The 14,123-nt window shown below is 37.9% G+C and overlaps 1 protein-coding gene across 3 annotated transcripts in view; it reads left to right on the top strand.

Moving 5' to 3' along the window:
* The window catches only part of wasf1 (WAS protein family member 1), a 56,512-nt gene extending 51,777 nt beyond the window's left edge, over positions 1 to 4,735 (top strand). For all 3 annotated transcript variants that reach the window (XM_020714907.2, XM_011491620.3, XM_004083490.4), the window contains 4 exons: positions 127 to 290; positions 717 to 896; positions 2,625 to 3,193; positions 3,424 to 4,735. In XM_020714907.2, coding sequence (XP_020570566.1) covers positions 127 to 290; positions 717 to 896; positions 2,625 to 3,193; positions 3,424 to 3,581 — 1,071 coding nt within the window. In that variant the 3' untranslated portion in view covers positions 3,582 to 4,735. The remainder of the gene's footprint in view (positions 1 to 126; positions 291 to 716; positions 897 to 2,624; positions 3,194 to 3,423) is intronic.
* The last annotated feature ends 9,388 nt before the right edge of the window (positions 4,736 to 14,123 follow it).

Genomic DNA, 14,123 nt, shown 5'->3' with positions numbered 1-14,123 from the left:
CTTCATTGTCTTTCCCTTCACCCCACATCTGTTTTGGTGTCCTCATTCATTTGGTTCATCTTCCCATAAACCTCTGCGCCCTGCCCCATCCTGCCAATCTGCCGCTCATCTGTGCTCCGATAAAAGCTGAAGGCGATCGACCGTCCACCCGAGCCAGAGAAGATACCACGGGCGCCTCACGATCGCAGGAAGGAGTGGCAGAAACTGGCTCTGGGGGCAGAGCTTGCCCAGGACGTGGCAGAAGAGAAACTAAGAGAAGCTAACGAGTCTGCGGGTTACCAAGACAACAGGTATGTGGAGATAGAAGAACATAGAAGAAAGGCCTCTTGAAGCTCCTTTAGGTCTGTCATCATCTTTGAAACTTCAATGCTTCTTGATAACCAACTTTCCTACCAGCGGTAACAAGCTTCTTTGCAGTTTCACAAAACTCCTGAATACATCAATTAACTGACCTTGGCTATAAGATGCTGTGAACATGAAGATGGATTGGTTTTAAAAGGATGACTTGATGTCTGGGAGTCAACTTTTTGAGCAAAATTTGAGCAAATTTGACTTGCAGTTTATCCAATTTGAAGCACAAGCAAAATTTCAAATGTAAAGGTTAATCTCTTTAAGATCCTGCAAAAGCAGACAAGACAAGTGGATCTAGAAACCATAAATTGGGAGTAATAAAAATGACTCAAGCTTGTGACTGAAACCCAAGTGTACCCCCGCAGGGCCCCCGTGTACATGGAGCATTTGGACGGGCCCTTCTCACTGGCAGCGCTGCCCTACACCCAAATGAACGAGCTGCTGAGCCGCACGGGGGACAGAATGTACTCCAGACCGCACGACGCGCCGCCGCAGCCTCCTCTAGGGCACCCACTGGGAGAGATCAAACCCCCATCTGCGCTCAGGTGGGATGCCAAATCTCAGTTTTCCCACAGAAATATTCTAAATGATCAGCTCAGTAGCCTTGTGGAAGAGCGTCCGCCCTGTGATTGGAAGATCGTGAGTTTAAATCCAGGCAGAGTCATACCAAAGACTCTAAAAATGGGAACAATGCCTCCCTGCTTGACAGGGGTTGGATTGGGGGGTTAAACCACCAAATGGTTCCCAAGCGCGGCTGTCCGCAGCTCACCGCTGATGATGGGTCAAATGTGGAGAACAAATTTAGCACACCTGTGTGTGACAGATAATGGAATTTTAACTTGAACCTCGTTGCCTACTAAATATTTATTGGTCACATACTTCTTGCTATTACAGTTTGGCTTTTGCATTTTTTTCCAGTGTTTTTAACATGTTCTGACTTTTTTCTCATGATTGATGATGGAGGACATGACTGTGAATCAGGAGCAGAGAAAAAAAATGTAGAAAAAAGATCACCCACAACTCATAGATGAATTTCTAACAAACTACTGCCGCTCTGCAGAAACTGTGTCCTGAAAATGTATTAATTAAAAGACAACTGGGAACGCTTTTAAAATGGAACAAAAGATGATTGGAGCGGCTCTTGATTTAATCGTGCTGTTAAAAGAGACATAAAAACATAATGGGGATCAATAGTCCGCTCTAGCTGCTGAGTTTTGCTGCTGCATATTTCACTATTTGAAGTGTTAGAAATCAGACAGACTGATTAGGCAACACGGAGGAAATTACATTGATTTCTGTTTTCAGCTGTCCCCTTTTAACTTTCAAACCTTTCCGGCCTCTCCTGACTCCTCGTTTGCATACAATCTCTGTTTTTTTTCTTTTTTGTGTGTTACCTTGAGAGTGTGTTGCATATTTTTTTTCCTCTTTAACCCTATATAACCATTTATATCATATTTGATAGCCACATTTCTGTGATCAAGCTTCCCTTAAAAACCCATCACATAATTTGGTCCATGCTTTTAGCCCTGTAGTTCTTCATCATTCCACCAGGGGCAGTAGAAGGGCCTTTCCTGCTAATTTCAAAATGTCTGCTTCCATGAAAGTTGTGCAAATTCTCTAAACTTTATAGTGAGAATAATTCATCTATTGTGAGTCATTTGACTACTTGCTGCATGTGTGTTTTTAGCAAAATCTTACCAAATCACTCAATCTGTCATAATTGATACAATCGTTATAAAAAAAAATAGATAGTCCAGAATTACTTTAGGGATTTTATCAAAGGATATAAAAAAATCTTGATTCCAAAATAATTGAATTGTCTGTCAATTTTTAGTGGGCTTTACTGGGTTGAAGCCAGAACAGCTGATGTTTTGTTGTGGCTCTAACTTCTCCTGCAGCATAACCTTCTTACCTCTGTGTTTGTCTGCTAACCGAGACGTTTCATTGGCTGCCTCAGCTGCACGCGTTCTCTCAGTTAGGAATCCATTCAATGCTGTCAAACAAAACTGATCAAATGCGGCGTGCCTCCTCAGAAAACCGTTGTGGAGCTGCACTGAACTGTTTGATAGACAGATTTGACAAATGAAAACTGCAGATTTGATCCGCCAAAGCGCTCCAGCTAATTAAGATAATGGTGGCGGCGTGAGTCAGTGGAAAACTGATGACTGTTTAACTTTTCCATCTGACTCATTTTGAGCAGATCAGATTTGTGATGTGCTTCAGGCAGGAAGGAGGCAAAACGAGGAGTCTAACGCTTCCTGTCTTCCTTCCAGCTCCAGTTCAGGCTTTTCCGACAGCAGACCTCAGTCTCCGGCGAGGACGGCGGGACTCAACTCCGGCTCTCCTCCTCCGCCGCCTCCCCCTCTTCCTCCTCCCCCGCCTCCCCTACCTTCGACAGGCCTACGAGGCACCCCTCCTCCCATCCCTCCTCTTCCAGTCCAGAAGCAGCCCATGGCAATCCCACCCGCCCCTGCTCCGCTCCAGATTGCGCCGGGGGTGCTTCACCCGGCGCCGCCGCCCGTGGCACCCCCCCTGCACTCGTCCTCCCCGGTTCGTCTCCAGCACTCCCTAGACAGGGGACTTCCCGTCGGTTCTGGGACTCAATCAGACGGCACCATCCTGCCGCCACCGCCGCCGCCGCCTCCTCTGCCCCTCGCTGGAGCACGGAGCTCGTCGCCCAGTCTCTCAGGCCCCCCGCCTATGATGGCCTTCATATCAGCAGGAGCCATGGCCACACCGCCCCCCCACAGCCTACACGATGTGGGGCCTAAACGTCACCATCTCGCCAACCTGCCCCCTATCAGCGACGCACGCAGCGTCCTGCTGGAGGCAATCAGAAAAGGTTCATAGTTTAGACATTTGAAAATTTTTAATAAAAATTAAAAACATATTAGAGACTGTTGTAAAGACTGTTATGAACAGGAAAAACTCTGATTAGACAAAATAGTAATTTCAGCTCCTTCAGTAAAAGGAGGCTTCCCCAAGTAAAACAGCTATATTTGAATCCCATGATCATTCCAAATAAAACCCAGATTTCACTGGTTTGATCCTGTAATTATCTTTCTGCTACAGGAATTCAGTTGCGGAAAGTGGAGGAGCAGCGAGAACAGGAGGCCAAACACGAACGAGTCGGGAACGACGTGGCCACCATCCTCTCACGCCGCATCGCCGTGGAGTACTCAGACTCAGAGGATGAGTCCGAGTTCGATGAAGGAGACTGGATGGAATGAAGTCTGCTTGGAAAAAAAGATGGAGACGGACGACCCAAAACGAGCGCTCCCCACACCTCTCCGTCACAAAAGGAGGAGCATCGTCGCTGTCCGCTTTTCCTCCCTCCAGCTGTGTTTTTGTCTCTCGTCTGTTTTGTCTCAGTTTTTGTTCCACTCCACAATCTCGTTTCTGGACAGTTTTTCTTCAACTTTTTGAAGACTCGTGTTATTTCTTGTCTTAATTTTTTAACAGAGATTGAAATAAAGAAAAAATGGAGAAAGGTCATGTTGCATCAAATTCTCCATCACCGTTCTGCCACCTAGTGGCTGCATATGGCATCAAACGAGTGCTTTCTTTTCTCAAACTTTTATATATTTTTTTACATTTAGGAATGCTTCCAGTTTTAAGTCAGTGGTTTTAAATCCTGGCGTGAAATGAACCGTTTCCTTTCATTACCAGAACTTACCGCTACTAGAAAACATGGTGATTGTCGAGTGACTGAAATGAAGATGGGGATGTCTTTGACCACATATGAGCATATCATTCCACCTAACCTTAACCCCAGGGAAATAAATGCCAAGAGATTGTCTTTTTTTGTCTACGGAAGCTCAGTTGAGCCAATTCTGCGAGTTCTTACATCAGGAAAATGAAAAAAAAAAGAAAGCCATTGAGTCAAGGTTTGTTCAGCTTCCACCACTTATCTTACCCGGATTTGAAAATTCCTGCCTCTCTCATTGTCTGATAAATATTCCATGTAGAAAGAAGAACCTGATCAGCAGCAGGTACAAACCATGTACTGAAGGCAGCTTTAACCACAGTTCTCCATCTACTGTGCTTCAGGAAAAAAAAGAAAAGTTTCAAGGTCCAAAAGAAACCCTAATTTCAAAGAAAAAACATCTACCATCCCTTTCCATTTGTTTTTCCTTCTACTTGCCTTATTGTTCGTACAAAAAACGTATCGTTGAGTTCATGAATGTACTGTGCTGTTACTACTTATTTGCCTGCGCTTGTATGGATTTGCTGTTTCTATGTCGGGGGGGAGGCACAGGGGACAAAACCCTGGATTTAAGAAAAAAAAAAAAGGTTTAGATCAAAACTGTACACCATGTAACTTATATAACTGTTGACTGTAACAGTTTGCTTGAATTAATAAAAATCTAATGTTTCAGCTCTACATTGTGACCGTTTCTGAATACAAACATTTTCCATAAAAGCTAAGAATCAAATCCTTCAATTCCAACATGCAACAAAACAGGATGTGTAGGAATGACTTAACAGAAATCAAGTTTGTCTTAATTTTAAGGGGAAAAAACTCTAAATTTGAGTTTGAATCATGTTTTTTTCTTTTTTAAACTTGCTCTTCCATGGACATTCAGTTTTTCCATTTTCTGCCTTAGCTGAGAAATACGTTTAATAATTAACTATTTCATTCTAATACTAAGTTGTATTAACAAAGTACTCATTAAGGTGTATATAAACTTTAAATATAGATAATTCTGTAAAAATATATGATAACGTAAATTATGTCTGAATATATTAAAAATGTAGATAAATATTAAGCTGGGGTTCAGAAAATATAGTAAAAATACTGTATTGCTTTATTATGATAACAATAAAATACTATTATCACTGTTAAATATTAGCAATGTTATACAACAAATAGGCAAAAGTATTATACCTATACTGTACTTTTTTATATAGCACCTGCAGTCACTTAGAGATATTAAACATTAGGCACAGGGGCGGAGCTAGAAGGGGCAGTTACCCTCCCACCAAAAAGCTTTGGCCGTCCCCATTTTTGAGTCAATTTTAGTATCTTTATTGACAAAGAATTTAAGAAAGCCATCAATACAAGCTTCGCTAAGCATCAGTATTAATACCTTAGATAAAACATTTGCTGTTTCCTTTTAATAACAATTTTTAAAAAATCTGTTGTATTTTTTTACCCTTTTTCTTGATTCTTGGGAAAGAGTACTTTTCAGGCCCTGAAAGGATTTGCATTAAAACCCCTTATTATGAAAAACGTGATGTGTTTAACCATAGAAGGCCAACAAATCATGTAGCAACAGGACTGCAGTCTATTAAATTAAAAATGGAGGTGGGAAATGGTTCAGAAAAAAAAAAAACTACAACAGATTTTCTGATGGAATGATGAAGGGCTTTTGGTCATTCTCAAAGAAAAATATCAGCTTTTTAAAGATTATTTATAAATAGCAATAATGTTAATGAAAACGTTTTAATTACCGGTACACTAAATTGGCATAATTTGATAGAATAATTAAAATAACCTTTTACTGGGCTTGTATTTACGCAACCTTCAGGCTGCCATGGAAACCATGATTCAAATCTCCCAATTTAATGAAAATATATAATCTTACTTGTTAATCCGATTAATTTCACTTCCTTTGAGCTTCTTTAAAAATAAATTTGACTCTTTTACATCAGTGCTTGTAGGTGTGAATTTTAACAACCGATAAACGATTTCAACTGTTTTCAATATTTTATTTTGACACCTTTAATTTTTCCCCTAGTACTTAACATATTAATATCTTTAGTCCTATGTACTTGTTTAACCACAACTCTTTTGGCATGTGCTGTTCCCACACTTTTAGTTATAACTCACTTTATTAATAGATATGAAAAGATAAAGATGGACTTAAATTGATTTCTTTTTTTAAATCATCCCCTGTAATATATTATTTAATATAATAAAAATAACGTATGACATTTGATCCAAACATAGAAACATTTTTTAAAACTGTGTGGGTAACAATATTGTTTTGGGTTTCATTAGACCTTGAAAGCAGCCAGTAATATTCTCAATTCTGCCTCTAGATGGCAGCATTGCCATTTCTTTAAAATGGCACTCCAGCATCAAAAACTGCTTTCAACTGAGTTTTTCCTTGCTTTGTATGTTCCTCTCTCTTTTTATTGATTGAACACTAAAAATGTACATAAATCTCATCTTAGGTTTCCTTATCAAAATAGTAGAAATAAATAATAACTGACGGCAATAATCCATTTTCTCCTTTTAAAAAGTTGTCAGTTTTTAATCTGTCACTTTTTTGGTTGGGAAATGCAAATAGATAAAAAAAATTTCCTTGACGTAGGGATTATTTACACTTATAACAGTTAAATACACCTATTTAGGTAATTTTTATTAAAAGAACTTAGTCAATGATGTTCTTTTTGAGTTGTGTGTTTTTTGTTTACATCTAATAAAGAGATGTGAATGCATGTTTAAACAAAGGTTTAATTTAAATTTGACTTTTTAGCCTTACTTTCCTTTTTTATGTATGTTCTTTATATTTTCCAAGCAAACGTTTGATCATAAACCAATTCTTATAAGTGATGACAGTTCATTTTAATGTCACTTTCTTGCAAATCTCAGGCTTTTCATAGTGGTCAGCACCTCAAAGTCTCAGACTGAGGTAGCTGTCGCACTGACATTTGTTCAAATCTTGTTTCATGGTCAGACAGCGGGAGAGGAGGGACATGAGGCAAAATCTGGAGAAAGACAACAATCTCTTAGAGCAAACATCATTAAAGCGCTGAATGTCACTGATCAGAACTTTGCATGTGACTGATGTGTGAAAATGATGACTTTTACTTTTGCTGATAAAACTTTGAATTAGTGAGTTGATAATTAAACCTGAAGCTGTTATCTGCAGGAAAAATGTCAGATAGACCAAGAAAACTCCAAACGAAGGAACAGACCAAAGTAAAAAGGGATCAGAGGTGAAACAAGGGCAAAAAAAAGTTGGTTTTCAGGTTGAAAAGGGGATTGACAAGCTGGTGTCATTTTTACTTGGATAAATATTAATTCTAATCACAAAATAATCTTTCTCAAGAAACTGGAAACACCAAGCACAGACCTGATGAGACAGGGAGCATGCTTCCTCTCAGATCCTGAGGCTCCTCCACACTTTTACGACCACTCCACAGCAGAACAGGACTACATTTACATCCATTCCTCACACAGGTGCATTGATGCACCAAAGCAGGCACAGCTGGTGGTTCTCCCAAAAAGGAAAAGATCTCCCATCATGCAAGCATGTACTTCAAAATTCAAACAAATGGCACAGGAAACAATAAAAAAATAAAATTTGTCAGAAAACGTTTGTCTTCTATACAATCCTGCGAGTCAAACTACAATTTCATCTAAAATAAAACCACACCCGTAGGTCTTTTAGTCGATTTTTGGGTTATTTAATTCATAAACCTAAAAAGCATAAAGAATTTAAAAATCCGAATCACAACCAAAAACCCATGTATAACATCTGACAGAAGACAAATTGAGAAGTGATCAATAACAAGCCACAGATGTGAGGAAAGCAGGTGTGATCTTGACTAAAAAAGGGTCATTTGTGTTGCAAGGAATCCAACCTTAACCATGCATTCAAATGAAAATGTGTTTTGATACATTTTCTATTCTGCAAAAAAAGTTGGTATTTTAAAATTTTGCATGACAAGAACCCTACTGAAGGTTAACATCATGAATGAGTTATATGTTTGATACATCTTAGTCGATGGAAAATAATGTTCTTTAAACCTGACTTTTGGACTCTCACAAGTTTTCCTTTTTGACATCAACTACTGTCAAATGAATCCATCCTCCTTTATTTTTTTGATTGTCTAAATATTTTTCAGAATTGTCTGATTGTTAGTTTGACATTTTTATGGAATTTAAAAGTGAAATGTGTTTCTTTTGGAGATTTTCTTCTTACAATTGTCTGTGAGACCTTCCTCCCACACACCCTTTCATCACAGACCTCGTCACGCCTCCACTCACTCGTCCGGGTTAAACAAATGCTACCAGGGCTATTATGCAACAGACCTGCGGGACCCAACAGATTATTATTATTATTCTTAGATGAGTTTGAATAAGTACTGGGAGGTTGGGATCGTTAGAGGTATTTGTTCAAAAGTAAAGATTACGGTATAAACCTCTGAAATGAGAGAAAATAGCTACAACTGAATAAAGGATATATGTTATTTTAACTACCAGTATATGGCTACTTTCTCACCTAATGCTCCTTTCATGGCCTCGAATTGTGAAAGGACAAAAATGTAGCAAACTTTTGAGATGGAACATGGTCATCAAAATGCCAAATGTCCTGTTAAATATTTTTACTTTTGGAACAAAGCCGTACCTGAGTTCTGTCAGAGCAGCTGAGGTCCATGACCACACTGTAGTCTGATGTCAGTTCACCTTAAAGCCTTTGTGTCACCCAACCATCCAGGGTCTACCTCGTTTCCACCCAACGTCTCCAGCAACCCCATTTGGGTGTAGAGAAAGAGTTTTGGTGTGAAAAGCTTTGATTTTTAAACACTAAACATTTTTTGTTCTATTGATGGGAAAGGGCAATTCTTTATCTTTTTATGGTTGGTTAAACACATAAAATGATTTCACTATTGCTAATCTTTTGAGCTTTTAACATTGTTTCCCTTTGGATTAAAACTTTTTTTAGTGTGTCATATAAACAAACACCACACAGTAAGACAAAAATGAAGGCCTTTTGACTTCTTTCCTCCCTAAAGTTGAGTCAATAAAGCATTTTGGAAATCATATGTACCCAGCCAGGTAACAGCTAAAAAATGCAAAATTGGTCCCAAAAACAACCCAGGTTTATTTTTTCCTCTAACCTGATCAACATACAAGATTATAAAACAAATGCAGTGTGGGACCAGAAAAACTACAGGGCTCTGTTCATTGTGTGGCTTTGTAGAAACTTTATGCAACAAAAATATATCTATGTTTACTTCACTAGTACTTTAAAAATAAAGCTTTACTTGGGAAATACCACCGTCTCTGAGGCAGCTGGTAAACTTCCAAAGATTAAGGATGTAAAAGATACAAAAAAATCCTTCACACAATAGAAGTAACAACTCAAAACCACGGATATGAACAAATATGTCAGTAAAAAGGTATAAAATCGTTCTGGAAGTAAAGAACATACATGTGATGCAAACACAAGCTTCCTTCTACTGAGTCGGGTTAATGTATAATTGGTTGTAGGTGAACCACAACTGTGTTCCACAGTTTAGTGCAACACAGTTGCACTACATGAATAACTAAAATAATATAATTTATTTTTAACGACAAATAACAAAACAGTCCCAAAATGAGAGGTTTTTATGTTTGAAGCTGTTATGTTAAAGACATTTCTTTTAGTTGCTTAAAATAAAAAATTGCCTATATGAAGAAAAAAAAGTTTCTCTCTTAAAAGGTATTTTCATTTATAGTTTAAATGCTAAAACAACAATAAATATCTAGATTCTATGCATTTTGGTGAAAGAATTGGACCGTATCATACGCAAATTTGGGGATCATGTCCCGTATTGAGATGTCTTTCAATTATTGTAAGGCCCCAGAACTGTTGAGAGGATTTTAAAGAGATTCTAAAACTCAAATTAATTAAATTCACGGTTAAATCTGTTATTGCATTTATTTTATATCTAGAAGTCATCAGGAAGTATCTCATCAAGATCATCATTCCCTGAGCTTAATGCACAACATTCAACCAACATGCTGTAAATCTCTTGTAACTTTTTTGTGTTTAAAATAAGCCAAAAGGTTGATAAGCCCTTCCTGGTGTTTGTTGTCGTCCAGATGTATGATCTTTACCTACTCTGAGATTGTGACTCCTGCAGTCATTTGTTGCATCTTATTTTAAGCTGAACTCTTTAAATGTTCTTTATGGCTTTCAGATGACTTACTGCACACATCTTCCACTTTAAATCTAACCAATCTAAGGCTTAAATTCACTGTTGCATAGAGTACATTAATGCAGATTACCCATAGAGCAACATTCACTGATTGAGGACATTCTGCTTTGTTTAACTCATAAAGTAAACAAATTTAGTGCCCGTGAGTACAAACCTTAACAGCGTTGTTAACAGCTGAGTGTGCACGGCACTCATCAGAACCATTGTACCTTGAAAAATGTCCCCACACTCGTCGCGTCACGTAGTGTTTTTCTGAGAAAAGCGAGGAGAGACCATCAGGTTGAATGCTCACTCTCCCTCTTTTGGAGGGCACTCCCACACATTCACACTCCCTTTTGCACACACTTTTCAAACAGCACACAGGCAACGCATGCACACTCGGTCTGTGAATTCAACCATGACGAATCCTGGCAGGTGCCAGGCTGCTAACAAGCACACTCTTAAGTCTGGGTCCACACACACTCCATCTCCAGACGACTCATTTCTAGAAACATAAAATCTGTTTTGCTCTAAAAGCATGGTGATCGTGTGTGTGTGTGGGGGGGAGTGCATTATTCACATTGCTCATATTTTATGAAAATAAATGTGTTTACGGGCTCACATTGTGGTGACTTGTCATCATTTTAGTGACAAAAAGCAAGTTCCTGTTATGAAACAATTACATGTTTAGGTGATGCATGTTTTACGGTAAGCAAAGAAGTATCTGGACGATCTGAGTAAACAAAACTTCCTGTAACATCCTGTCAGTGACTGGAAGCGCGTGTAAAAACTGCCAGGTAAAGACTTATAATTTCATCTGAAAACGATAAACATTTCTGTTATCAGATGCTTCCAAAGCAACACATGGACATGAGAAGCCAACAGTCCTGCGAACCCCAGCTGCTTGTTAAAGATCACCAAAATATTATTTCCATCAAACTAATGGCTAACTCAGTAATAGTTATCTTCCAGTGAAGAGCATTTGCATTGCTGCTACAATTATTAATAAGGGAATCAATGGACTGTGTACTTTAGATATTGCCCAAAGAGGCCTCCATCTGATGAAGCATTACATAATTCAAACACTCCTATTTGGTCTAATGGATGTAATATCAGAGTAAAAGGCCACAGGTGGGTTTCTGTGTTGTTAACACTGACCTTTGCAGCAATTAAACCCTGCTTTTCTTCGCAGAAGATCTGACAGACAGATGGCTCACATGACTTTTGCTTGAGAAAATTAGCAATAAAACATACGAACAAAACCAATCAAAACAGGCCAAAAAAAATAGGGACAAACAAGGGTTGGTGCCAAACAATGTCAATATTTTCTCACTTGTTGTATAGAACATAAAAAGGAAGCAGGAGCAGAATTAGTGTTTTTCTTAAATCATCTTGTTTAGGACAAATTATTATCAGTTTTGCTCAAAAATGTTCATCCTATATTAACACAATTTACTGTCTTGATTGCAGAAGTTTTTTTTTTTCTTTGCACAACTTGCTTTCTAACTCACAAAAGTCACTCTGTAATTTAAAAAAATAGCTTACTCATTCACAAAAGTTGCTGTCGTTTGCACGCTTAATACCCATGTGTGCGTCAATTCCAGTGCAGTTTGCACAAAATCAATTCTTCTTTGCAACAGAAAGTAAGAAACTATCAATTGGACTTGATTTATCTTTATCATTTAAGATTATTCACTTTTTTTCAAGAGTCTTTCTCAAGTTTCAGTTACAAAAAAATAAACATCATTTATTAGTTTCAATTTAATAGAAATTTACACAGACAGAGAAGTTTTTATTTTGTTCAGAAGATTTTCTTAGTTTTCAGCATCAAAAACTGTCATGTTCTCAGGAGATGCTCTTTTTATACAAGGAGGTAATTAATTTGTTTGCAAAAGTTATTTCACTGCGAGCATAAATGGCTCATTGTCAGTAGTTTTACATGAGTTATCTTCTTGTTTGCAGCTGTGACTTTTATGTTGAAAATATTTGGACAAATTAGTACTTTTCTTACAAAAGGATACTAATTCCTTCATGATAGCTACTGTCTTGTTTATATGAGTGACTGTCATTGAATTAATTACTGTCTTGTTTGGATGTGTGGCCATTTGTTTTCTTGGTTGTGTTTTGCTTTAACAAATTGACTTTCCTATTCAAGTTAGCATGAGTAAGCAGGTTTGGTTTCAGTGTAGCACAGCACATAACTCACTTTTATTGAAGAGTTCAATGTGTAGGGGTTCTTTTTTCATTCAGGGCAGGGGTCTCTTTCATAGATTTTATCTATGTTTTTGTGGCCATAAACCTTTTATTTTTTTCATAAAGTGTAGCTTTTAAATATTTATATGATTAAATGATAGCAGAGCTTTTTTTTTCTTATTCTAAAAATAGAAACTTTAACTTTCAAGTTCCTAAAATAATAAAATACATCCTGTGCCAAATAGGATCCTCCGGCTGCAGCAGATGTACTTGCATTAAAAATGGAAAAAGCCAAATCCACTACGGCATTTTCTAGAATGATGTATTTGTATGTATTTATAGACAGTAGATGAAGCCACTTACCATAACTTTGCTCAGTTAACTATCATGTTAATAATCTAATCATATATGACCAAGCTTAAGTAACTGAAATACATTTTTAACAACCCTATTTATTAATCATTTTTTTTCAAACTTTTTCAAAGCCAAAGCGCTCCATTGGAGTGATTAAAGAGCCACATGTGGCTCAGGAGCCTCAGGTTCCAGAACCCTGATTTAGGGGGATTGTTGTAGGTGTCTTGCTCAAATAACCTTAGAATTGAAAAACTCTGTCTTTTTGGTTATTTTTTTCAGGAATTCTAACAGTTTACAACCCTAAAGGATAAACACCATTATATTTCTTTTTAAATCATTACATAGTCTAAGCATAATAATCAAGAAAAATCTGTTTTTTTCCAGGACTGTTGTTCCATATTTGAATTCAGACAAACCATGATCCATCAACTGCCCTCAAACCAGAGCTGAGAAACAGCTTTGGCCTAATCTGCTGGACTATCAAAAGCAACATCTGTTAAGGAGGAGAAGGAAACAGGGTGAACAAACACCTCCTGCTTAGAGCCTCAACGTTCGCTCCATTAGTGGCACCCCGAGCTCCTCTTCCTACTCAGCCACAGCTGGTTGGGTTTGTGGAAAGCTCCTGTCAGGATCTATAACTTTAATTTGCTTTCTTTAAATTTAGTTTATGTTTCTTTTTCTTTTTTTTGGGCTCTGCCATGTTATCTTTCACACTTGGGTTTGGCTGTTGTCTGACAGCTGCTGTCACTTTTTCTTTATTTCTATAATCCTGTTCAGTTTCACGCTTTTTATTTTTTTTTTAGTTTCTGCTTCCCAGATTTGGAATTGTAACTTCAGAATCTGTAAACCCTTGTTTGTAAAAGCAACGTCAGCTTTGTAGGTACAGAAAAATACATTTTTGAAAGCTCCGTTTGTGTATTTAAGCACACAACTTGGCAGATAAAGTGTTTGCAGTGGAGCCAGCAGGGAGAGTGGGCTTGTGATTATTGCTCTCCTTGGTTTGTCACACACATTAACACGTGTCTGTTCTGCTCCTGAGTCATAACTGGAAATGAGGATTAGATACAAACCCAGCAGATACTCTGTTTTTCCATTTTTACCAGAATTTTCCAATAATCTTTGACCACTGATCGGCCTCACAAAGTCTTGGATGGAACAAACAGGATTCAAATGCGTTTGCAGGTAAATTAAATCCACTTTCCAGAGCAGGGGGGTTTCTCAGTCCTGGACAAACAAACCCACCTTCATTACAGAGGAACCTGCAAAACATCTCAGGGTAAAAACACAGTTAATGTATCACACCTGAA

The sequence above is a fragment of the Oryzias latipes genome, chromosome 24 (genome assembly GCF_002234675.1).
Source record: "Oryzias latipes chromosome 24, ASM223467v1".
In the NCBI taxonomy this organism is placed as follows: Eukaryota; Metazoa; Chordata; class Actinopteri; order Beloniformes; family Adrianichthyidae; genus Oryzias; species Oryzias latipes.
This window is presented reverse-complemented; position numbering and strand designations above follow the sequence as displayed.